The 25,700-nt window shown below is 42.9% G+C and overlaps 3 protein-coding genes across 3 annotated transcripts in view; 2 read left to right on the top strand and 1 right to left on the bottom strand.

Annotated features, from left to right (window-relative positions):
- fndc3ba (fibronectin type III domain containing 3Ba) overlaps window positions 1-14,560 on the top strand; it is a 73,326-nt gene extending 58,766 nt beyond the window's left edge. Inside the window, exons 23-26 of the mRNA XM_037072599.1 lie at window positions 665-889; window positions 7,058-7,224; window positions 8,557-8,684; window positions 9,573-14,560. Coding sequence (XP_036928494.1) covers window positions 665-889; window positions 7,058-7,224; window positions 8,557-8,684; window positions 9,573-9,884 — 832 coding nt within the window. The 3' untranslated portion in view covers window positions 9,885-14,560. The remainder of the gene's footprint in view (window positions 1-664; window positions 890-7,057; window positions 7,225-8,556; window positions 8,685-9,572) is intronic.
- Window positions 14,561-19,067: 4,507 nt separating this feature from the next.
- On the bottom strand, window positions 19,068-22,348 carry ghsra (growth hormone secretagogue receptor a). The gene is made up of 2 exons (XM_037125135.1): window positions 20,434-22,348; window positions 19,068-20,252 (listed from the first exon to the last, which is right to left on the bottom strand). Exons 1-2 carry the CDS (start codon window positions 21,275-21,277, stop codon window positions 19,939-19,941), a joined length of 1,158 nt encoding a protein of 385 aa, XP_036981030.1. The 5' UTR covers window positions 21,278-22,348; the 3' UTR covers window positions 19,068-19,938.
- A 2,413-nt stretch (window positions 22,349-24,761) lies between these two features.
- The window catches only part of pld1a (phospholipase D1a), a 35,275-nt gene continuing 34,336 nt past the window's right edge, over window positions 24,762-25,700 (top strand). Inside the window, exon 1 of the mRNA XM_037071399.1 lies at window positions 24,762-24,914. The gene's annotated coding sequence lies outside the window, so the exon portion shown is untranslated. The remainder of the gene's footprint in view (window positions 24,915-25,700) is intronic.

The raw sequence follows: 25,700 nt of genomic DNA on the forward strand, positions 1-25,700 counted from the left end.
ACGAAGAGGAAGATATTGCTTTTGGATGTTCATTCCGAAAAGTGAATCTTGTAGAATGCTGCGCGGCATTGATGCCAATTCACTTCAATTCTCTTGCACTTTGGGGGGGCGTCGTTTCGAGCTCTTTTGGGGGCCCTGCGCCAAATGTTGTTAAGAGGCCCGTATTTTAGGAAGCTATGGTGGAGATTCTACACCCCATAAAGCATTCATTTAACATTAAAATGCATCATTCCAGTGCACTTTAGGAGGAAAAGAGGCTTGATCCGTGAAAAACTCTTAACATCGTCTTTTATTAAATCTCAAATTCAAAACCTGAGATCATGCAGCCTCACAGTGTGCATATAGCAAGCAAGACGCGGCCTCGATAAAAAGTGGACCCACCTGTCCAATATATTAACGTCTCATCCTGGAGAGAACATTTACTTTTAATGGGTTTTGGTAATGAGGCGAAGGGATCACAGCATCAAAGGTCAAAGCTAATACACCACATCAACCTCTTCACTGATAATTACTCCACCATCCGGCAACTAGGTCAGCAGACACTTTCTGTACAATCAATGTACATTAATGTTCCCTCGGCTCACTTATTACATGTCTAACAGTCTGTAACAAACAAATCACAATCTCTCTCTCTCTCTCTCTCTTTCTCTCTCATGGCTTGCAGCGTACAGATCCAGGCAGTGAACTCCATCGGCTCCAGTCCCTTGAGTCCAGCCCTGCTGGTGAGGACACGCCCCCTCCCTCCGGCCCCGCCCCCTCTGGAATGCTCGGCGGCCGGCCCTCAGAGCCTGAAGCTGAAATGGGGCGAAAATGCCAGCAACACGCACACCCGCGCCCTGCTCGCCGACGACATGGTCTACACACTACAGATGGAGGACAAGAACCACAGGTGGAGTAAACACACACACAGACACAGTTACATCACTGTTTACCTCCTCTGAGAAGGGGTGCAGCTAACTGTGTGCCAGTGTACAGGGATCACTGTCAAACAATCCATAAACATTAGATTTATGCATGTCAGAAAAAACAGGAACTTCCTCATCACGTGCTTCAGTCACTGACAGCGGCCCCCCTGCACCCTCTGCAGCACTTCACAGTTTACACTAACTTATACTAACACTGGACACCAAACGGCTGCAGAGCGGATGATGAAGTGCCTACAGCTGCCTGCTCAACTGTGTGTGAGTCAGTTCACAACACGGGGAGAGCCCCATGAGGGAGAAAAGAGAGAGAACACAAATAGGTAAATGAGTCAGTTAATTTGGAAGGGGAAGATTTCTTTAGAATTAATCATGTGGCTTACTGTAATACTTTTATATTCCTACTAATTAATTCCACTTAATTCCTTATTGAATTAAAGCTCAGCCCTGGCCTGCACTGTTTTGCTCTTAACAGCAGTAGCAACAGTGTAACGTGTAAGACAAAGCACCGCAATGGTTTTTTTTATTTTTTATTTTTATGAGAATACTAAGTAATATTCATGTTTTTTCTTTGCTGTGTAGATGTTTTTGGTCAAAAGCGGCACTCATCAACACTATACACACATCTATAGAGACAAGATTAGTAGATACTTCTTAGATGGAGCGTCAGGTAAGGGCAGAGATTATACCTGTGATGTTCCCCTGAGAGGATGTGCTCTCTAAACCTCTCTCCGCCGCCTTGCACACAACAAATCTCCAGACTCCTTAACCCACAGCTAGTCAATACAGCTAATCAAGAGCCAGAAGGTCAATACCCCACACAAACGGCAGACTCTCACACAAAATGTGAGGCTGTAACCAGATGTACCAGTGAGTAGTCACGTCGAGGGCATCCGGAGCCAGCCGGGATACAGCCTCCGACAATTAACCCTCCATTTAACTGGCTGCTCAGCCTGGAGTGCCAAATAGAGACACTGGAAGAATTAGCAGACGGAGGAGAGGGAAAGGCAGGACAATGTTAATGGTAGCGCTTCAAGACCACTTGTACATTGTAGCAAGAATAGCGAAGAGTGGGTAAAATGAGTGAGTTGGAATCAGCCGCTAAGAGCCACTTTTATCTGCCCACCTGTCAGATTGTCTCGCTCCCTGCCTCCGTTCAGCCCTCTGCCATTCACGGTTGGCCGTCCATCAGCGTTTGAGTTAAGGCTTGGCTGGCGTCATGTTGGCACCCCTGGAATGGTCCGGAGTGCAGCAGGCAGCAGATGGGGCCCCCTCTGGCAGGCTGCGATCTGTTAACCTCTCCGACACGTACACACACAGACACACAGAGCCATGCACGTGGGCACAGACACACACTCCCTCGCTCGCCAAATTAAAACAGCTTTCACAGTTTAGAGTTTTATTTACCCTTTTCCCGCTGGCGCCGTGATAAGCGTGGCAGCATGCTGGTCAGTGTGAACGTCGCTTGCTTGCACTTGTGTGTATGCATTCACGTCTGCATGCAAGGTATTTGGATCAGATGGTATTTTTTGTTTTCACCTGTGTATGTGAGCAAGCGATTTGTAAGCACTTTGTTTGCTGCAAAGTGAAGAAAAACATTTGTTTAGACGATACTCTCGATTGGTCCAATTTTTTGCTTTATCCTCGTGGAAACGGCAGCGTAATTGCCTGTATTTTTGAAATGTTTTCTGTGTTTTGGCTAAAATGAGTGGCACTGAAAAGAATTGAGAGGCTTTTTTCATTGAATTTAGAGGAACGGAAGGTCATTGTTTGTTTTGGCCCCACTGTAGATTTTGGTTTGATCCTAGAATAGTTTTGAATTGGTCTATTTGTGTCCACATTTGTCCCTTCCTGCTCCTTGAGAGCAAACATTTAGTGGTTGATTCAGTTGCAAGTAAATCTGGGTTTGTTGTCCTCTCAGCAGAAGTGCCTGGCCTGGCTAGCTAGCATGCTAACTGCAACACAATACACAGATGTTTAAAATAACGTTGTCACAAGCCGTTTTCATGCTGGGCAGCAAGCCGCCAATTTGGCCGTCTTTTTTGCGGCTAGGCTACACTTGTTGTAGCGGCAAGCTGCTGACGGTCGCCATTTTCAAATTAAAAACCCCCCCGCTAAGAAACCAGTTGTAAACTCCAGTGCGGTGCAATGTAAATCTCTTATTTTGAAGACAAATTCGACCCGCTTTACTGTTCACGCCAAACTTTGTGCTTCACGTCACGTCAAGTGGCTTTTTGGAAAAGAAGGAATATTACACATCTCTTTTAGATAGACGAGGCGGCACATTGCTGCCTTTACCTTGCTGCAAATGTGCCGCCTTTTCTAGCTAAAAGGGGCTACATTCTGTTGACAATTTAAGTTATTTTTCTTGTTTTAATCCAACATTCTCACAAATTGCACCTTTAAGTTCTTATTTTCATAGTATCTTATTCACTGTTATTTGTATTTATTGCAATTATTCAGCCATTGAAAACGTATGAATGACATCTATTCAAGGATAGCAATAAAATGGAATAATGGAAAACAAAGATTTTGCATGTGGTTGGACCACTACTTAAGCGCATTTCCAGGTACACTCAGGTAGAAATCCAGATAATTTTGAATGGTGTATGTAATAAAAGTAAACAATGGCAGCGTCTCCACACAGCCTGAGCACACTATCGTTATTAAACCCTCTCTTCCTATTCTCCACCATTTCCTCTACCAGGAAACTGTCTGTAAGCGCCATAATTGGCTGAAATCGCTCCATAATGGCAATGTGTGATTCCTGACTGGCTCAATCTAATTGCCTTCGCTCATTACTTGCAGCTACTGGTGGTTATGACGGTGCGTTGAGGTGTATTAGCGGCTGCATTAGCGGGGCATTGCCATCTGTTGAACATTGTGTGTGTTGGTGTGTGTGTGTGTGTGATGAGACTGAGCCTATTTACGAGGCTCCTCCTCCTCCTCCTCCTCCTCCTCCTCTCCGCTCTTCCTCTTCCCTCCTCTGCTTTCTCATCATACTCTATTAGAGCGATTTAGCAGGAATAAGAGGCAATGAACGGAGTCGCCACGGCAACCAGATGCTTTATTGCTAATCACGATGTATCGAGGGGGGCAGACTGGAAGGGGGGCCACTCATTGAATCTGGAGAAATATACAAACAACAACAGAAAGCTATTGAATGGCCAGCTACGGTTTCTGCAAACACAATTTCAGATCCTGCCAGTAAATTCCACCAGTATCATTTTTTTTAAACCAAATAGCATTACCTCAGTCTCTTTCTCTTTTTGACTTTGTCTCTCCATCTCTGTCCCTCTCTCTCTCTTTGTCTCTTGTTGGTCTAATTCATATTTATAAATCTCATTCTATTGTTAGAAAGGTGACTTCCCTTCTGGAGGACCTCTGGAGACATGGCGCCCTCCTCCACGTCTTTTTCTCCTGTTGCTTTTCCGGCTGTAAGACGATCATAAAAAAAAAAGCTGTTTTCTTAGGTTGACAATATTAAAACCAATTACTTTCCTCTCCTCCTTTTGCCTTCTCTGTCTTTCTCCCACAGCTTATTCTTTTTTCCATCCTTATCTCGACTTATGCAGACCTGTTGCTCCGACTCTGTCCCCTCTCGCTCGTGCCTTTTTTTTTCTTTTTTTCATCTTTGCTTGTTTTCCTCTGGCTGTCCTTGCCCTTTGAGGTGGGTGACTTTGTTTGATTTTTCTCATTTCCCTGTCTCTTCATTACATGAACGCCCTCTGGCAGGGGTGTGCAGTGCAAATAAGGTTCCAACCTCATGAATGTGGGTGGAGAAACAGGCACAAAGGTTCACAAAACTAGGGTGCTGTCGCTCATAACAATTATTCATTCACACATCCTTGGCTGTGCCCGTCCACTCTTTAATCCATCTAACATCCCCATTTCTGTCCTCCTCTCTTAAATTCATTTATGAAATGTTGCTTCTTCACCATCCATCCATATTATGTTTTCATCTGTCATTTCACGATCCTTCATCCTTACATTCAGACATTTCTTCCTTCATCTAGATCAATTAGTTTTTCAGCCAACAAACAATCGGCCACTTTTGAGAGACAAGCTTCTCTGTCTCTAATGCTGACCCCATCGAGCAAGTAGCCATCCAGTGATTTTTTCACATGGATAGTTTAAGTTAATTTGAGTGTTTGAACTGATATTTTTGCATATTGCCCCTTTAAATGGATAGTGTTTCTACTTTATGTGCATTGCTGACAAATTGTGACGCCTGAAGAAGCTCCTTTTCATATGACCTAAAATTGAACAGTTTGACAATCACGGTTTGTTTGAGTAGCCCCCAAGGCTCCACCAGAGTTTGGAGAGTAAAATTCCAAGAGGATTTCACACCAAAGTAAATGTTTGCCTTTCTGTGTCTGATTAATGATTTCAGGCTGGTGGTGAAGACCGGTGCAGTCACGGCAGCGTTTTTTAAGATGTCGGCATCTTATGGCACTTATAAATTTAACAAATTGAATAATGTTTTATGACTCCAGAAGAAGAAATGGCAATTTTAGTACAGGGAAGTGGCTAGAAAAAACAATAGCGTGTCCTTGCTTGTCTGCTTCTGACATCTCCCTTTCTAGCCCTCCCCCCTGCTCCTCGTTGTGGTTAATTTGTCGGCTGTTTGGCTCCAGACCAAGGGTGCAGTTCATCTCATTAACTGTGGCCTGATGGTGTGTGTGTGTGTGTGTGTGTGTGTGTGTGTGTGTGTGTGTGTGTGTGTGTGTGTGTGTGTGTGTGTGTGTGTGTGTGTGTGTGTGTGTGTGTGTGTGTGTGTGTGTGTGTGTGTGTGTGTGTGTGTGTTTGTTTATTGTCTGGACCCTGCCGAGTGTTAATTACTTTTATGATGGAAAATTATGATAGTGGAAAGGCTGATGTATTTACTGCACAAACATAAAAAAATGACTAATTTCTCGACCACGTGGTTGTTAGCTGGGCGCTTGGCGGAGAGTAAACAAGGGGGTAGCGTTTACAGTCGCAGCCCGCTGAGACCAAGCCGACCAGCGCTGGGTGTTAACTGTAAGGCCTGGCGGTGAGGCAAAGGATTAACAACATCATATATCAGCCGGCGAGATGCATCACTTTTCTAGTGCAGCTGCATAAAGAGCTCATCTGGAGTTATAGCCTTCTACTAAACCATGACCTCTCTCTTCTCTTCATTCTCTCTTCTCTTCCCCCTTGCAGCAAATCCTCCATCATTGTCTCCTCCACTCTTATAATCACCACCCGCCTCTCCTTCATACCATCCCCTGACGTACTTCTTCCATCGCTGCCTGCTATCTTCCCACGTGCTCACCTGTCACTTTTGTCTTTCTCTTTGTTCCCTTCCTATAACTTTCTTTCCTCTCTCCCATTCTCCTGATTGTGCAGAAGAAAAAAAAAACTGATTGCAGGATAAATGACCCCTTTTCACCTCAAATCCCCATTCGTCCCCCGATTCACTCATTCGCTCACTTATCATGTCTCCTCCGGTCCATCAATCTGTCCATCTTGCCAGCCAGAAACTGTTTTTGGTGCTCGTTTATATCAGATTCGTGACTCCGGCCTGTCACTATTCATCCCGTGTGTTCATAAATCACCCACTATCTTTGTTAAGATGTACTCCAGACAAGCTTTCGCCAGCATTCCTGTTGCTTTTCAAGGTTTCAGGCTACTTATTTCCGAGGACACGGCGTCTAATGCCAAACCAAGGTCGATGTAGCATGTTTTAAGAGCTAGCAAGAGGTGAATGAACTCCTTTAGTGATCAGATTAGGACCAGTATTAGAAGTTACGAGGGTTTGTTATGCCTGCTGTGGTGAGTCATGGGAAGTCCAGGGAAAATGAATCAATCCGATCCTGAACAGAGTGCGAATCAATCCCTGAGACTGGTTTGACTGATCAGCGTAATCAGCCCTCACTGCTGGAGATGTGGTTTCTCTATCATCACATCTCTCCCTCCGTCCGTTCTATTCATAGCACCATCACTCCTTTCTCTCACCTTCACCTCACTCCTCACCTTCTCACTTGTCTTTGACTCACATTTCCCCTACCTGTTCCTTCGCCTTTGCACGTCATTCTCGTTCACAGAGTTCCCCTCTAGATTCGCGATTCATTTGTCCCGCGCCTTACATGTCCGTTGTGTTCCCTCTCCAGGTTTGTGACGATCTACCGCGGACCCAGCCACACCTACAAGGTCCAGCGATTGACCGAGTCCAGCAGCTACAGCTTCAGAATACAGGCCATCAGTGACGCCGGGGAGGGTCCTTTCTCCGACACACACACCTTCTGCACCACCAAGTCTGTACCCCCTGCCCTCAAAGGTAAAACAACCAAGGAACCATTTGTGCGTAACTAGTTTCTAGACAAGGAAAAGTTTGCGTTATACAACCAGTTTATATTAAATGATGTAGGAATAGTCTTAAAACCTGGAATAAGTTAATAATTTTTCACTTCCGGTTCCCTTTTTTCTAAGTCAGTAGGTACTTTGTATGGGTTTTCAGTTAAATACCTGAAAAAAGCTGTGTGGCTAACACAGGATTGATACATGTATACATGTACATGTATTGCTCTGCAAAATTTGGATTAAAAAGTGCCGATGTATCTTCAAGAGGGAGGTTGCTAACAAGTGGCTGAATGAGAGTTTGTCGGCGACATTCAACGTCACTGCGCTGAACACGGAGACTCACAGAGATTATATCTGCTCTGATCCAAAATCCTGTTGGCCTTTTGTTGAGATTAGCCTACAGAAAAGCATCATCCCTGCAGAACTGCATTGAGAGTTACACCAAGTTTAAACTTGATGGCCAAAATGAGATGATACTTTAACAGGCCGAACAAAAAAAAAACAAAAAAAAAGTCGGTACACTTGTTTCTGTTTTGCTGTTAAGAGATGGCATGTTCACTGTGGCCTTGCCTGATTATCGTCCGCCGTCTGTGGTGTTTGCTGTAAACTCAGAGGCGACAGCGGTGGCGGCTTATTATAGCTTCAATAATCACAGAGTATCGTCGCAGGTGATATAACCGGAAATATGAGGCTGTGAATGTGCAGTGCAGCATCCGTAAGTGGGAAAAATAACAGCCTCCAGATCCCTGATAAAAAAAAAAGAAGCTCCTGTGAGACTGTTAGCTGTTCCTGTGCGGTGTCTAAAGGTTTCACTAAAAATCAACTTTCATTTAAAAACAATAAAGAGCAGGCAGATCTGAGACCAATCAATGAATAGGTCCCAGGTTACAGCTTAGAAAAATGTGTGCAATATTTAGCACAGCGATAAATGGGATCAGAGTATGTTATTGTTGTTGTTGTTGTGCAATATCCACTGTTAAATTGCGTAATCCCCCCAATGATATTACAGCTCTGCCAAACAATTGTTAATCAGAGAGAATCATTAACATGACTGCAACCATTTCTGCTGATCTGCTGTGTTAGATTCTATGAGGAAGGCAGATTCACAAATAAATAGTTAGAAATATCCCTCTGGATGCATTCTTGTGATACTAGGGTTTATTCACTTCAGACTCTTCCTGTTGAGGTTGAATGTATTCTAATCGGGGCCCAGATGTATAAAAAAAAGCCCAAGTATTGTGTTCCACATTGCATTCCTTTTTCTATTTTAATTCTGAAATCATGTTTTTCATGCCATTCGTCCCATCAGCTCCCAGAGTGCACCAGCTGGAGGGGAACGTGTGCGAGATCACATGGGAGACCATCCCACCAATGAGGGGAGACCCTGTGAGCTACGTGCTCCAGGTGCTGGTGGGACGCGAGTCAGAATACAAACAGGTTCGTCTCACGCTCGCACACACGCAGGTCATGTGACAATAGTGTTTGAGAGCGCCGCTGTATTTGTAGTCAAGAGTCCCTCTTCAATTATTTGCTTCATTCACATTTTCTTGGAAGTGTTTACGACCACAGGGAGCATATTCTTTTAATCTCCCAGTGGAGGATAAAAAAATCAGTTTGCATTGATGCCCACACAGCTGACACAAAGGACTGAATCACACACACACACACACACACACACACACACACACACACACACACACACACATACACTCACCACTCACTTACCCACACTGAGAGATCCAGCATTCTGAAACTGCAGGTAATCCGCAGCCCAGCAGAATCTATTGAATGATTTTAATGAGATTCACAACAAGCAGAAAAAAAAAGATGTTGGCCGCACTCTGAGGCTGGCAGTCGAAGCGATGAGCGCCGGTGAACGGACTGCAGACAAAAAGACATTTGTCTTCAAGGCGGTTTTACTCCCTGTTATTGAATTACTGAATGGATCGAGGAGAACAAACTGCTGATACCCACCAGCAGACGAAACCACATATGCGCATGCAGGGATGTGGGATGCCTAGTTGTTCATTTCATTATGTGAGCGCACATCATCTGTCAGTGCAGGTCCGTGACGCGGCCTGACAGATGGAGCTTCACGATTTTTACAGCACACAAGACTTTTATCCCTCGAGAGTTTATTCAATAAGTAAAACGATTCCAAAAATGTAACTTTAGTGGAGAAAACATGGAAGAAAACTCACGAAGAGCTACATGACACGCTGTTGATGTCCTGTGTACAGAACAGATCAACATAACATGACTGTACAGACAAATGTATTGATTGAAGGAACTTCCAGGTGCTAAACTTTGATTTTCCCCTCACAGGTTTTTAAGGGAGAGGAGGGCGCGTTCCAAATCACTGGTCTCCAGGGCAACACAGACTATCGTTTCCGCGTGGGCGCCTGCCGCCGCTGCCAGGATTCGTGCCAGGAGCTGTGCGGACCGCTGAGCCCCTCCTCCTTGTTCACGCTGCGGCGCCAGGAGACGGCATCGTCGGGGGAGCAGTGTGCCGTGGAAGCGGGCAAAGGGTCGGGCCTGATCTCCAGCGACGAGCGCTTCGCCGCACTCATCGTGTGTGTGTTCGCGGGCTTCTCCATCCTCATCGCCTGCTTGCTACAATACTTCTTCATGAAGTGAGGGAATTTTTAACTATAGGATAGAAAGAGAAAGCAAAAAAATCACAGAGTCTATGAAAGAACCGAATGAAATCAAAAACAAACACTTGAGATATACTTCTAAGACTATGTATGTTTTATTTTTGTTTTTTTTTTTAATAGTCAAAGTATCGATTCTGGCTTTTTCCTCACCTTGTTCCTGTTGTCTTCTGCCTTCACTCAGTTCGGTCTCATTTCTCTCTCTAAGTCTCTGTTGTCTTTGTATCACTGTCTGTGTCATTTGTTAAGGATTTCTGTCGAGGGAAGCCTTTGTCTTAGCTGTACCTCGGTTGGGAAAGAAAAACTGATAATCAAGCCTTAAAAAATAGCTGTGAGCGAAGCAGTTGCTCCTCAGACTGACTTGCATGTTTTTATTTTGTATTTTTTTTTTTTTTTTTAAACACATATCTAAACGATTAGAGAACGTGTATATTTCTTGACGGTCATTGCCTTACTTTTTTTTTGTTTTTTGTCAGTTTTTTAACGTGTAATTTTTTGATTTTTTTTTTTTTTCCGCTGCAGTCTTTATCCATTTCAGCCATATTCCGATGTAGGCCTTCGAAGCTTTTGCCGTTCATACCTTTTATTATTCAGTTTTTGTTACAACTCTACTACAGGCTGTCGGTCAACTCATGCAAAATCTGCACCTGCTCTCACAATGCAGACTGACGAAGACACAATGCAACACAAAAAGATTCACATTCGCACACACGTACATTACACTCACGCAACGACAGTGAGAAACACACATTTTTCCTCCAATCACACATCTGCTCAGCTTTTCACATTCAATCACTCACTGACTCACTCACTCACTCAGCTACCAAAGTGATGCAATTCATGTGTGGTGTAAGATGCTGCTATCCTGTGATTTTATTATATCTAAGAAAAGAATGGAAAACCAGTAATCTAATATATATATACACACAACATAAATATATATAAATATATATATTATAACAAATATATATGATGCTATAGAAGTGATGTAATATAAGTGATGGCGATGTAAGGTGTGAACTTCAGTGTGTAAGGGGGAGGAGTCGACTCTGGGTGCTCACAGACAGCAGCTCTGAGGTCAGAAGGAGCCCTTAAAAAAAAACAAAAGAAAACACTGGTTTCGGATCAGAATATGAACCTTTGTGTAGGTATACGAATGTCAGGGCGTAAACTGGCTGGGGAATCGTGATTGGCTGTGACTTACCGTGGAAAAGGGCTGCGCTGAGCAATTTTTCATTGGTTCCCCCCTTCTCGGTTCAGTCCTTACGTGTTCCACCATCTCAAGTATCGTTGCTCCAGCCTGTTTATCTGTAGCTTTAGTAGCCGTACGCCCCGTAGCATCACAGAATCCAGAGGTGCTAACAGCCCGCCAGCTAGCTGCCCTTCTCAGAGCTGTGTGTGTGTGTGTGTGTGTGTGTGTTAACAAGGAAAGCCATTAGGAGTTAGCTTGAGCTTTACCCTCCCTCTCCCTCTGTGACATTTAGCCAGCTGCCGGCCAGAGCAAACGCTGAGGCTGTAGTTTCTTCCTCGTCTGTGAATCGATACATTTGAAGACTTCTCTTTTCTCCCCTCCTGCCCATAATTATCCGTGATTACCTTTATGCTCTGGCTGCTCCTTCTCTCGCTTTCCATCCATCCTCTCCCTCTTCCCTCTCTTTCTTTTCTCTCTATTAAAAGGTGCTTTATTGACATGGAATCAGAGCAGTAGCAAGTCTGTGGCCTCGACCTCAGGCGCACATGTTCTCCGGGGACTTGAACTAATGTTCACTAACCAAACAAGCCTTTGACAGAACACAACTCAACAGAAAAAACAGGGCATTCTGACACATGTAACACCCCACCCCACCCCCCCAACCTCCCGCCTGGACTCCCAAAACCCCCCCTTGTTACCCCAACCCCCACCCCCGAAAAAAACAAAGCCAAGGTACAGCCCAATACACAACCCTGACGATCCAAAGAAGTCACCCTGACCTGCGTGATTAATGTGTGACACGTCTACTTCTGTCAGGTGGGGTGCAAAGGGGGGTAAAGGGGGGCGATCAGGTGGGAAAGGCAGGTTTTTTTGGAAGAGGGGCGAGGTGGTAGTTAAGCCCCGCCCACTCGGCTCTGATTGGCAGCCTGTAATGTACCTCAGGGATAAGGCCTTACAGGGGGACGGGGGGGAGAACTAACCCTGTCATCCCCATCGCTGTCACCATCGTCATCGTAACATAGTCATCTGTTTCTCTCTGTCCCCACCCTCCTCCTCCTTTTTTTTTTTTTTTTTTAAACCTTCCTCCTTCATTTTATTTTTTGATGCTGTATCTTGTCCTCTGTCTTTGCTGTGCCTTGCTCCTGTATGTCAGTAAGCAAAGTGGTTTACTAGCTCAAAATACCTTTGCCAAAGTTGATGGGAAAGTTAAGGTAGAGTTCTTTTTTCTAGGTTTTTTATTTATACTATATATTTGCATACAGTACTTTACATGCCAATTACAGTGCAATCTTCATTTATTTATTGTTTAAAGATTAAGAGACAAGTGTAGTTATATACTAATTTTTTCCTTGTAGCATGTTTTTTTTTTCTTTTAATTTTTTTTTTTTTTTAAATGGATGTATGTTAGATTGTATGATTAAGGCCAGCATTCCTTATCTCAGTAACCCTTTAAGTATTTTTCTCTTACAGCTGTTGGGAACCTGTAGCTCATCAGTCCATGCATTGCAGTTATCATTGCCGTTTTTCAAACATGTAACCAAATGCCTATGTGTTTTTTTTTTTTGTTTTTTTTTTGTTTCATCTCCTGTTACGGCCGTGCACAGCCGAGCAGTTTCTTTGTAATGCTTAGAGAGACATGTAGCAAAGCCGGGCCTTAGGGTCAAAATCATCTGTATTGGGATAAAACGTCGCTGCCTTTGGCTTTTTTTTTTTCTTTTTTTTTCTTTTTCTTGATTAGTGTTATAATGAAGCTTCTGATATCTTTTTTCTTTTTTTTTTTACTGTTTTAATGCCAAAGTGCAGGCTTCTCGTGTCCACTAGATGTCGCGTTTCGCAGTCGTCTAAAGGGTTTTTCTGTGATGTTCTTCTGTAACGACACAGCATTACGATTTATTATTATTGTTATTATTATTCTCTCGAAAGGAAAAAAAAAAACATTAACTTGATCTGTGATTATGCTTCTTTTTTTTCATATTATCTTTTTATTATTTTGTTTTTTAAAGCAAAATGTGCCATTTTTTTGGAGATGTGTAGCCCCTTGTGGAGGAGAGTAACACAACCTGATTTCACACGGAAAGGTCTAAAAAAAAAAAAAAAAGAAAAAGAAAGAAAAAAAAAGGCAAAAACAATCATACGATGATTTCAGGCAGATGATGACAATAATAATATTGACGATTCCTTGCTAGTGCTGGTATAGCAGTAGTGAGTATTTTGTATCCAGTATTTTGCTAAGAGATGATATACAGAGATATCTATAGAGCTATAGAATGAGATGGTAATACATTATGACTAACAGAGTTGAAGCACTTTTTTTATGCCGAGAATTAGTCTTGATGAGGTTAAACGGGAGCGAGGGGAGACGCGAGGTCCTTTTTCGCTCCGTTCCAAAAACACTACTGCCAACGCCGTCTGTTACATTCATTTGGCATTATTCTGTCGTTGGCGTCACTGTGACATTTGGCATTACTGGAGCGTGAGTTCCGTGTTTCCACGAACGGGCGCCCTGTTTCCCTGTAGAATGCAAACTACAGCAACAGGGGAAAGTACAGCTCGCACGGGAGCGCGGTGCCTCTCTCAGATGTGCTCACAGCATCTAACCTAGCACCGTTGCTGCGTAGTCGACAGGTGATGTGTGAGGTGTCCTGTCCGTAAACCCCACCTTGCCCCATTTGTGACCCCTTTTATTGTTCCCCTTTTCAAGCCTTAACGCCCCGGAGGTAGAGCCGAGGTTCGCCTCATGTGTTCAGTTGAGCTCGGGCCAGTCGTGTTAGCATCGTACAGTCGTTGAGGTCGACGCCAGAGTCGACTGAAGGCTGTGCTTTAGTGAGCAGGGTACTCCCTTGATGTGCTTTTGTTGTTTTTTTTTGTTATTTTTCAAAATGCTGGTGATTTTATAGACATCCCCCCGCCCTCCCCCGCCCCCTCCCACCCACACACCCTGCAGGTCCTGCACATTTGGCAGGTATATCAAGACACGAGAGAGACGGTTTGTTTGCCCAGCAACCCCACGTCTGTGCCTTCTGATCAGTTTATTTTCTTCTTTTTAAGTTTTTTTTTTTTTTTTTTTTTTTTTTTGGTTATGTTTTGTACGTTTTACAGTAAGTAGAGATTTTGACTGAGCAATTTGGCGATTTGACAAACACACAGAGACTCACAGGTATTTAACTATTTTTTAAGCGAGACAAAAAAAAAGAAAAACGTATTTTTACCTCACGATTTAAAAAGCAAACATTCCAATGTTGTCATGGTCTACGAATTGAGAAAAAAAGAAAGAAAAGAAATTCATGCATTTCTTCTTGTATTGTAAATGTTAGACAATTTCATATGCATTATATAAAAGAAACTGCCATATCAATTTTAATGTATAGATTTTTGCAAATACTACCCTATGTATGTAAGACGTAACTGTATCGGTAGCGTATATATAATATATTTATGCCCAATAAATGTTTTGATTTTTTTTCTGACTTTGATTCCACTTGTGTGATTTATTGTGTGTGTTTTATTGTGTGTCTTGTTATTCGTAACACAAATTCTACGTACATATACACTATTCTACATATACTGTAGGCCTGTGTTAAAAATCCAGTGTTATGGGCACTTTTGAGTAACAATTTGTAGTTAATTAGAGCAACATTATGTGTCTTTTCTTCCTTGAAATAACAGCTTTAGAATCATATTGATGGTACAGTGTCTTGTAATAAGAGTAAATGGTGTTTCTGTCACAACTGTCACTTGTCTCTGCAGAATGTAACTTCAGCGAGAGAGTAGGATCACAGCGTTACATACATGTTCACTTCAAAATACACATTATCAACACATAACATTGTTACAATGAATTTTGTTTGTAGCTAGCTCCTACATTACATCTGACACATTGTTACAGACCTGAGACTTGTATGTGCAACAGTGGTGTTGCACTCAGAAACTGTGGAGGGCAACAAATTGCACAAAATGCCGATTTCTACATAATGATGCTTTAAATCCTTTATAAAACGTTGTAAACATAGCATCAATCAATACTTAACAGTATTAGCGTTTAAATTATCTCTCAAAACAGGTGTATTTCTTCAAGTTTGCCAAATATCAAAGTGTGTAAGAGAGAATTTATGAGTGCATTGTGTCTGTGTGGAGGTACGTCAGTGTTAGATTTACTCCCCAGCCACCTCCGTTGTGTTTAGCCAGGTAGTTCAGAGAAGTATATATCACACACACTATTATCTTCTGCCATCCCCAAGGGCAACTCTGCACGCTCAGTTCCCCCTCAGCCCTGCAGCGACCCAGAACAGCGGGGAATATTAGTCTTTCGACCTTTTACGCTACTCTTTTGCGGTGCGCCCGCACAGGTTTGATTAAAGACGTGTCTAGATTGAAAGATTAGATAGACGGGAGCAGTTTACGTTGATCTTTTTTCAATAATAATAAGATAACCCCCTGTTTCAAGGCGGTGCGCCGTAAGCGGTGTCCCCAGATTAACTCACTCTTCCAGACAGTGAACCGCCGCAAGACGAGTAACGGTGAAGGATGAGGCACTCACAGGGGGGGTTCAGGTCTGGTCAGTTTTATTTATGCGGCCCAATATCACAAATCTCAGTTTGCCTCGAGGGGCTTTACAGTATGGACAGCATGCAAGTTCCCTCATGTTCTCGGACCCTGGATTCAGAAGCTACTCCCCCAGTCCAAAATATCTTATTTCATTGTTTTCTCCACAACCACCTCTTGACCCCTGGAAATTTACTTGTGACCCCTCTGTTGTGGCCTTAATTTACATAAATCAGGGGGAATACGGACCCAAATTTGATGCAATTTTGTCCCAGGATTACCCATCTGACAACACACACCCACACTGATATAGACTCCTTTTAGTCCTGTTCTCTTCCTCTTAGTCAAACAGTAATTTATTCACGCTCCACTGCGCAGCCCACACCTAAACAAACTATCATGGTGTCTGACTCATTGATGAAACCTCTCTCCTCTCACCTTTTGTTTCATTGTCTGTTTTCATTGCACTTTTTAAAAATTTTTCTGAGTAGGGACCTCTCGTCCCCATCCTTGTTGTTTTACACCGCTTCTCATCCTCACCTATCATCCGCCCACTGACCATCTTCTGTGAGATCACCAACCCAGGTTTTTATTTGATTTATTCGCTTTATTTTATAATCATTTCGATGGTCTTGGGTCGAGTGAGGGCACGCTCACATGCACTTTTTTCCATTTTCTGCTAAACTGTTCGTACTCATAATGTTTTTACAGGCACTCTTCAGCATTTTCATATATATATAACAACACCAGCAGGATCCATTAACAGACATCTTCAAAAAAAAAAACATGAATCAAATTTTTACTCTTTTAATTAGTATACATCCTTCAGATTAATAAATAGTATGCTGTGACATCAGTATGTACAGTCAGAAACATTCATTGACAGAGTTACATTCGTCAGAGCCTGGAGGGCCGTGTGTTTTTGAGATCCAGTGCATGTTAGTGGAGGCTGCTGCAGTGATTTGGATGGCTGCGACCATCTGAGTGTACAGCTCCAAACAGGTAGCGTTACAAAGCATCTATTTACAGGTCGAAGCGAGCATTACATCATCATGTATAGACAGTTCACTGATCCTCTTTGTTACTCTTCACAAATTAAATCACTCTAACTTTTCCAGATGTTGCATTATCTTTTACAAAGGCTTTAAATAAAACTGTCCTGTAGAATAGTTTAACCTTTGGCACATAATGGTCGCTCCACTGTAGACAATAAAATGCTTTATAAAACATTTATTAAGCAATTGTTTATTGTAAAGTTGCAAATGACTTTTACAATACTTTGTAGTTGGTTTAAAAATACAGTGTGGTTAATCTATAAATGTTATGTGTATAGCCAATATAACTTTGTAAATTACGTTTAGAAACCTTGCTTAACAATTGCTTAACAGTTGCTTAACAATGATTTATGAAGCATTTTATTATTTGGGCAAAGTTTAGTAACTATTAAGTAAAGTTTGATTAACTCTAAATCGAGTTAATCAAAGAGTATTTATTCATGATGGTTATTATAAACTGCAGAATCACCCATGAAAATTGTTTCTGGGCCCAGGTGCCTGGCTGCGAGGATAAAATGCAGACAGATAATGTTTCTGCAAACCACTGATATGATTATTTGTAAGTGTACCGCTGTAGACACCTCATTCCACTTAATATCAAATGTTTATGACCTGACGGCAGCCGAGCCCTTGACTGCAGTTCAAGACTGGGTTTCAACATTTGTAAGTGTGACATTACTGTATATTTTTAAGAAGACCTTGAGACATCTCCAGCTGTGTTAGTGGTGACCAAAACATTTGCCAAAACTCAACACAGGGTTTTTTTGTACCCAAACCTAACCAGAGCTAAAGATAATATTTAAAATTTTACCTAAAGAAAGTTAAAGTTTCAATGTATCAGTGGTTTGCGGAAACAGACGCTGTAAACATTTATTCTGACGAGTGGGTGTGTGTGATAAACATTTTAAAAATTGTTTCTCAACCAACTCAACAGTTTTTAAGACTTACCAAAGTTGAACACTGCAAATGACAGAATGAAACTTCTGCTACATGTTTTGTTTGACTGTCTGGAACCACAAAGAAGCCCATCTTGTATAAAACAGACAAAAGGCTCCGTGCTGCAGGTTACATGAAGTTAACCCACATCACAACACCTGAGATGGCTGAAATCAACAATGTGTCAACGATGCAGAAAGCTGAGGTGTTTATGGCCACTGTTGTATTGATTTTTACAAACACCATCGGCTTTCTTTATCCAATGCACCAAACTGATAAATGTCAAGCAATTCTCTGAGCCTCCATTGTTTATTTCAGAGGATTTCTCTTAAGTAATGAGAGCCTGCTGCTTGAATAACGACGATCACTTAACAAGAAAGTATACTTACAAATAACAAAGGCGTAGCGTTACATGTCTTGGAAATGTTTGCATTCAGTAAATTGTCTAACAATCCCCAAAATGTGCTGGCTTTGTTTTTTTCCTCTTCATCCCACAGACTGTACACCAACCACATTGGCCTTTTTTGTTGGCAGCATCGACACAGCATGGACTTGAATTTCCAAGATTACAGGGCGTTCAGCATGTCAAGAATTACAGTAACATAGAACTTTTACATCCAAAAGCTTGACACACAATACACACATGCACATTCTCTCTCTTTCTCCCGCACTCACAGACAAAAAAACAAACACACACACACACACACACACACACACACACACACACACACACACACACACACACACAAACACGGTATCTCTTTACTACAAGGTACACAAAAATTACAGTATTTACTAAGGGCCAAGTGAGGATTCAGTGGGCCAATAGGTAATGATTAATTTGTAAAAATCTATGAACTGACATGTTTCAAGGCGCACAAAGAGTAAATCATTATTAAGTAATATGTAATTAACAAGTCTACATGTTAATTACTCAGTATTATGAATCAGTTTAGGCCACAAAAAGGGAAACTAATGATTATGTGATCTGTAATTATTGAGTCTATGTGGTTACTACTTAGTATTACCTTTCACTTTAGTTAGAGGTGCCCAAAAAGGGTAACTAATTACAAATTAATCAGTATTCCATGAGTCTAATTGGTGAGTACTCAGTATGCTGTTATACTTGAGTTGAAGATGCACATAAAGAGTAACTAATGATTAACTAGTCTGTCATTATTGAGTATAATTTGGGAACTACTCAGAATTATGTTACATTTTACTTATAGTTGCACAAAAAGAGTAACTAATGATCAATTAATTAGTAACTAATGACTCACCTAGTTCAAAGTTAATCAGGACAACTGATGAAGAGAGTGGTCAGTAGTCAATTCACAAATATTTATGAACTAATCCTTAATGATTCATTAATATAGTATCTTTAGTCTGTTCTATAGTAACTCTTCATTATCTACTATATATAGTCCTGGAATCAGGGTTATTCAAGGGATACTCATTAATGTTTCTTTATGTGTGAGTGTGTGTATGACTGTGTATGTCTCTGTCCATGTCTAAAGGGGTGGGAGGGTTTGGGTTCTTTTAACTATCTTCTCCTTTTTTTATTTTGCTGTTTCTATTTTTCTGCTCTTGTTTGTTTGTTTCTGTAAGGCACTTTGAGGTACTTTTTTCTGTATGAAAAGCGCCATATAAATAAAGATTGATTTGATTTGATTTGATTTTAAGTCGTTCCTGATTGGTTCCTCACTTGCTCCTCAGTAACTACCCACGTTTTTGTGCGCCTTTCTGTAAAAAGTGTTACCACACACTGCACCTCTGCCCCTCTCTGAAGGAGTACAGAGAAGTGCCTCAAGTTCTACAGTGCTTCCTTTGTCATCCAGAATATGAATACAATATAAGGCAATTGTAGATGTCTAAGATATTTACTGTACGTGTGTGCGCGTGTATGCGGGTACGCGCGCCCCTGCTGTATATGGCGTTCACATTTGGATCAATACAAGAACTTCAGTGTGTGAACCAGTGCGTATTTTACACTCCACCGGTCGTACTTTTTTCAGATTGCTGCTGAGTGTGTTGTTTGAATGGAGCACGTGTTGAAATAATCCAACAAGAAAATGAAACTGTTGGAGAAAAATCGAAGGTCTATTGATTCGTGTGGACGAAGTGAACAGAGGGTTGCAGCTTTTTTTGGCTCGCGCTTTTCCCATCCTCAGCTTCTTTTAGTCACAGTCAAATAAAGGCAAATAAACGCTTGTGCAGGCCTACAGAAGATTTTTTTTTTTCCCCGGCCACGCAAAAATAATGGCTTTTTAGGTTATCAACTTATGACTTGTGACATTTTGACGATCATATGTTTAGAAGCTGATTGTGGATTCCGTCCAGCCGTTCGAGCCGTCTCCCTTCACGGTGCTGGCTGTGCGGCCTCGGGGCGGCTGGCTGTCGATCAGGCCGAAGAGACGCGCCGCTGCGCCCCGGTATTTCCAGGACATGATGTTGTAGAGGATGGGGTTGATGGCGGCGCTCAGGTAGAAGAGAACCACAGACACTAAGCTGCAGTACTCGGACAACAGAGACAGCAGCGGGGATGGAGCGTCCAGAGAACGGAACTGCAGGTAGCGTCCTACATGGAACGGCAGCCAGCACAGGACAAAGGCCAACACCACCACCACTGGAGGAGGAGGAGGAGGAGGAGGAGGAGGAGGAGGAGGATGAACAGGTGAAGTGATGGATTAATGGGGGAGAAAGGAGAGGAGAGGGGTAGAGGAGTAAGGGAATGCAGACAGGAGACACATATACTCTACATGGATAAAGTTATGCGTGTGCGTAATTTGCGTGCTCTCCAAACTTACCCAACATCTTGATGGTCTGTCTGTTGCTTTTCTCCCGATGCGCCACACGGGAGTTTATGTTCGTTTCTCTGTGTCTTTGCCACAGCCGCCGACCGATGAGGCTGTAGAGCACTGTGAGACAGAACACCGGCATGAAGAAGAACACAGAGCTCAGCCACACCATGGCCCCCATCAGGCCGGACTCCACTGCGTAATGGGTCATTTTACACTCCCGGGTGTCTCCTTCCTCCGGGAAGAACCCAGTCCCATTCATTCCCACCCAACTGAGATTTCCTGGCCACATGCTGTCACGCTCCACTCCCACCATGACAAACACGGGACCGGCGCTCAGTAGAGACACTGTCCAGAGAAGAAGAATGAGGGCGCGTACCCGCCTTTTGGTAACCAAAGCTTTGGCACGCAGCGGGAAACAGATCGCCAGGTATCTCTCCACTGACAGCGCGGTGATGCTGAGGATGGTGGAGTAGGTGCATGACTCTGACACGAACTGAAAGAGCTTGCAGAGCGCGTCCCCAAACCGCCAGGGCCTGTACCTCCACATACGGTAGAGGTCCAGCGGCATACAGAGGAAGATGAGCAGGTCGGATACTGCCATGCTGCACAGGTAAAGGTTGGTGGTTGTGCGCATGTCCCGGTACTTACTGACCACCAAAATGGTCATGACATTACCGGCCACCCCGACCAGAAACAGCAGCGTGCAGGCGATGGTGATGCCTGTAAGAAGAGGGATTGAGTAGTAGTTGAGAGGAGGCAGGCCGAGATCAAACTTCCTTGTGGCGTTGCGGGTCTCCTCCCAGCTGCAGTTAAGGGAGAGGCACTCCGAGAGATTTGGCCAAGAGGGCATGCTGTCGCCGCGCGGTTATTTACGGGGCCGTGCCTGGCCCTGACTGCTGAAGGGACCCCGGGTCTGGGACTCCTCAAGCCCCTTGGCGCTGCCCTTTCCTCCCATCGTCTGTTGCTGAGTCACACAAGTAATGGCAAAAGTTGGCAGCCGTGCGTAAAAATCGAGATCCTTGAGCGCGTTTCACACAATGTTGCGTACGCAGTGAAGCTGGAAGAAGTCACAATTCTGATCGGCCAAAAACCAACCAAGATCCTCCAGGGAACGAATAGTCCTCTCCAAAGTCCAACATAAACATGAGGCTATTTTCGGGCAATCCAAATGATCCACTTCATCTGCGCTCTAGAGTGCTCCAACGCTGTTTGGAGTTGAGTACTTGTTCAAAAGAGGAGTAGGCGTGTTAATCACAAAACTAATTACATGCTGGACATTTGCATGCTACACATCATCAGCCTAAATCCATGCGGAGGTGTATTCCAACCAAAACAGATGCAGAAGGGGAAAAGACAGTACAGACATCTAAAATCTAAATGACTGAAGAAAAATCTAACTTAGGGACAAGTGGTCGCCCACGTCCTCTCCGTCTGGGGAACACAAAACATAAGAATCCTTCATGCGTAAAAGAGTCCTAAAGAGTTCCCAATCCCTGGCAGCGCGCCCCTGTGTTTGCGCGTCATATGAATCAAAACAGTGGGTCGGCAGTTGCATTGGGCAGCATGTGATGGTGAGTCAGAGGCAGGGTCGTAATGATGCGGCAGCAGCGGTAAACATATATCCTGGGAAGGGCACCGCTACTCAAACTCGGCCAAACACAAACGGGTAAACAACAACCACAGTGAAAACGAATACTGTGTGCCGGAACGGAGACAGTTTTATAAAAGTCACAAGCACCACGAAGGAACGACGCATTCTCAACATAATCATGCACATATGACTTTAAAGGATTTAAGTAGAATAAAGTAGTTGACGTTGATGGAGAAATTCACCCCGGCTCTCCAAATCTGCTCCTCTGGTTGCGGTGCATATCCATAATGTGAGTCCTGGCTCCCAGTGCGCAAAACATCATATACAGGTGAAGTGGTGCTGCTCAAGGGGAGGGTGGTGTGAGGTGGTCTACAGAGAGTCCGGTGCTGCAACGCCACCTGCAGGTGTTTTCAGGCTAGTGATGAGCCTGGGCAAGTTCCCAGTGATCAGTGCTGAAAGTCCTCAGAGAGGGGGAAGGAGAGCTTTCAGAAACTCATCCAGATGAGCAAGACCCCAAATTACCACCTGCTCCTGAAGTGTGGCTCTGCAGCCAAGGATGGTGATGGTGATGGTGAGTGAGGGAAACAACATCCCCACAGGGATCAATTTAGTCATCTTTGTAAGATTCAAAGATCCTATCAGGACTTTGCTTCCTAAAATTATCCACACAGGCCTATCTCAAGAGCCACTCTGGGTGACGGTTTAGACAGAGAGCGCAGTTTTTGCCCAGTGGGATATAAAGGATGCGATGCTTAATATCTGAGAACTGCACTCTGCCCAGATGTAATCATATTATTCCACAGTCACATAGAATCAAATCGCATTAAAGTCATCCCGAAGCCCCAGATTTAATTCAAAACTCAAATTTGCCGTCTTCTGTAGGAGAACAAGTGGCTATGGTGTGGCACGTACGAGTCCACTGCATTCCTGTTTCACAATGTTGGCAAATTAGCAACGTGTGACACATCCCTCCTGCTGAAGAGTCTTAAATGCAAAGGAACATTCAGTCGCATAAAGTACATTATATGCACATGTATGTGGATAACATTCATGTTCTAGATAGATCAAAACTGTTGCGTAGTGTAAAACGAAGGTGGGTTAGAGTCATTTTAGTAACTTACTTTACGGCCACTAGAATATAAAATAGCTTATATCACCCTCTAATAACTGGCAACCTGATTGGAAATTCTGCCAAAGGCAGTCCTCAGTAACGACGGAAACTGTGAAGTTTGGTAAAGAGCATTTGAAGTTCGAAGGCTCTAAGCCAAGCTGTCAAAAAATCACATTCCATTCCTAACTCTAATTTTAGGCTGGATCATTAACCCCTGGAATAGACCTGGCTTTACATAACACGTAGAGGAAAAAATTGGATTGGCAGCTGCAAAGCTTGGGCAATGTATACTGAGCAGGGAAAATGGAGCATCTGCAAAACACGTTTCTGTTACTTTAACGTTGTTCTCAGCCTGTGGTGAGGGATTTCTTCTGAATGTGTTATTCAAAGGTAGTTGGACACCATGAAGTCATATAGGATTTCAGGAGAGCCAGAAGCTAAACAAAAAGCAGGTACTGATGTTCTTCTAAACTAGGCTAGTTAGCTTTAAGATATGTGTATCACTTACTGTGTGATTTGACATAACTGCCTCCTTATTTGTTTGCAGTAATATGCAGAATTACTGAGATGTTTGAATTTGATGAACGATTTATCAATGATGAGAAAAGTGGGCAAATTAGATCTCACCAATTAGCCTTTGAGAGTAACTCCACCAGTTTTGCACCTTGAAATGTGTTACAGGTCTCGGAGAATTACCGAATATGTGAAGAAGGTAATATAAACTATTTTTGTTGTCATGCAGAGCAAAAGGGAGAGAATGCCTAATGGAACACAAGTGAGCAGAAAAAAAATGGTGGGAAAAAAGATAAAGACAGGAAGCTGAGAGGAAAACATGACACGTGAGGATATAATCTACAAAATAAAACAGGAAATGACTGACCATGACATTTGTGGAAGCAGATCAAGCAGTTCTAGGCAGATCAAAACTGTTGCGTAGTGTAAAACGAAGGTAGATTAGAGTCATTTTAGTAACTGGTCCACAATAAGTTCAACAGTGTTATAGGAGTGCAATGCAGACCAGTTTACTGATGTTTATAACCTGGCACCCGCATTACCCACAATGCAACTAAGCCACTGAGTGACATCATTGGAGATGATTTGTCAGATTCAAAGCAGCTTCCTCTGGAGCCACAGAAGGCTTTATACTACCTGTTCCCACAGTAGTAGTACCCTTTAAATAATCATTATAATTTAGTTTTTACATGCTTTGATTTTTCATAATGGCATAATGATGTTTATATGTGAATGTCAGGTGTCAAAAAGTCCTGATTCATTTGTACGCAGTCAACATGCACTTTGGATTTGCAGGGTGGTGGCCAAGATGAGCACATTATTATCTTTAGTTAAAATCTGGTCGTCAACTTTAACAATGTAGCACTGTTTATTACTGTCAGACCAACAAACACTACTGCTTATATTCTCACTGACTCAATGATTGGAGGCCTGAAATTATGAAGATCATCACAATCTGCAATATGTTTCTATTTTCTACTGCACTGATGTGATCCAAGTGCTTCAAATATGGTTATCTCTCTGCCCTTTGTGCTGTGTTTACCAGTAGATACCATTATGTTTATGACCACTGAATCATAATATGAGAGAGAGAGAGAGAGAGAGAGAGAGGAAGATAGGACAAGAGAGTGAGCAATAAGAGAGATAAACGCACAAATAAAGAAAGAGAGTGAGAGAGAAAGAGATCCGTATGGTGGAACGGACAGGAACTTGATGCTCGTACTGGAAAGTTGTGTCTTTGAAGGCATCTTTGAGACCTTTTCAACATATCTGGTATGTACGTGTGGTCATATGTGTAGCCAGACTGTATTGTTTGTGCATGTAAGGTTAGATTTAGGTCTTGTGGAAAAAATAGCCTCAACTGACAAACTTCTGGCAGCTGTATTATGGATTCTAACAACATTGTGGTCATAGCAATTGCTGTAATGACGATAATAGCAGAACAACAAGTTGAAATTGCCACTATTTACAGACAAAAAGCCCCAACTGGACTGTTTCTGTGACAACAGGAGGTAATAACGGCAACATTGGTTATCTTCACTGAAATAGGGCTGTATTCAAGGGTCAGGAGAGCTCTGTTTTTCTGTTTGTTTGGTCTTTTTATGGCTGTGAACAGTGTGTATTGTGTACAAGTGTGAAGTCTCTCATAGCTCTCCACAGTTCCTCTCCGTCCTTGATCATTTTATGGTTGTACTGCCGTGTGTTTCAGTCCTATTTGTCTGTGGTTCACATGTACGTTCTTCGACAGTGTCTCTGGTAAACAAAGTGTTCTAGTGGTCATTTTGTCGGACATATGACTCCATGGTGTGGTATCAGAGTCCAGGGTAAAGTCCCCGGTCATCCGGATACACCCACACATTTGACGGTGATGCGTTCAAGTGTGCGTTTGGCCTGTGCGAGGCGCAGTTTGTAGCTCCATCCACAAGATGGAGGAAGAGATCTCTTCTTGATATTTGTACTTGAACCTGATATATTTATCACTGTGTGTGTGTGTGTGTGTGTGTGTGTGTGTGTGTGTGTGTGTGTGTGTGTGTGTGTGTGTGTGTGTGTGCTTGTGGC

The sequence above is a fragment of the Acanthopagrus latus genome, chromosome 16 (assembly GCF_904848185.1).
Source record: "Acanthopagrus latus isolate v.2019 chromosome 16, fAcaLat1.1, whole genome shotgun sequence".
NCBI lineage: Eukaryota > Metazoa > Chordata > Actinopteri > Spariformes > Sparidae > Acanthopagrus > Acanthopagrus latus.

What these genes read in the sequence shown, in the direction of transcription:
- ghsra (XM_037125135.1), bottom strand. Translation starts at nt 21,277, where the DNA reads ATGCCCTCTTGGCCAAATCTCTCGGAGTGCCTCTCCCTTAACTGCAGC. An exon ending in ACAGACCATCAAGATGTTGG is followed by an intron (nt 20,253 to 20,433) that starts GTAAGTTTGGAG and finishes CTCCTCCTCCAG; the next exon opens with TGGTGGTGGTGTTGGCCTTT.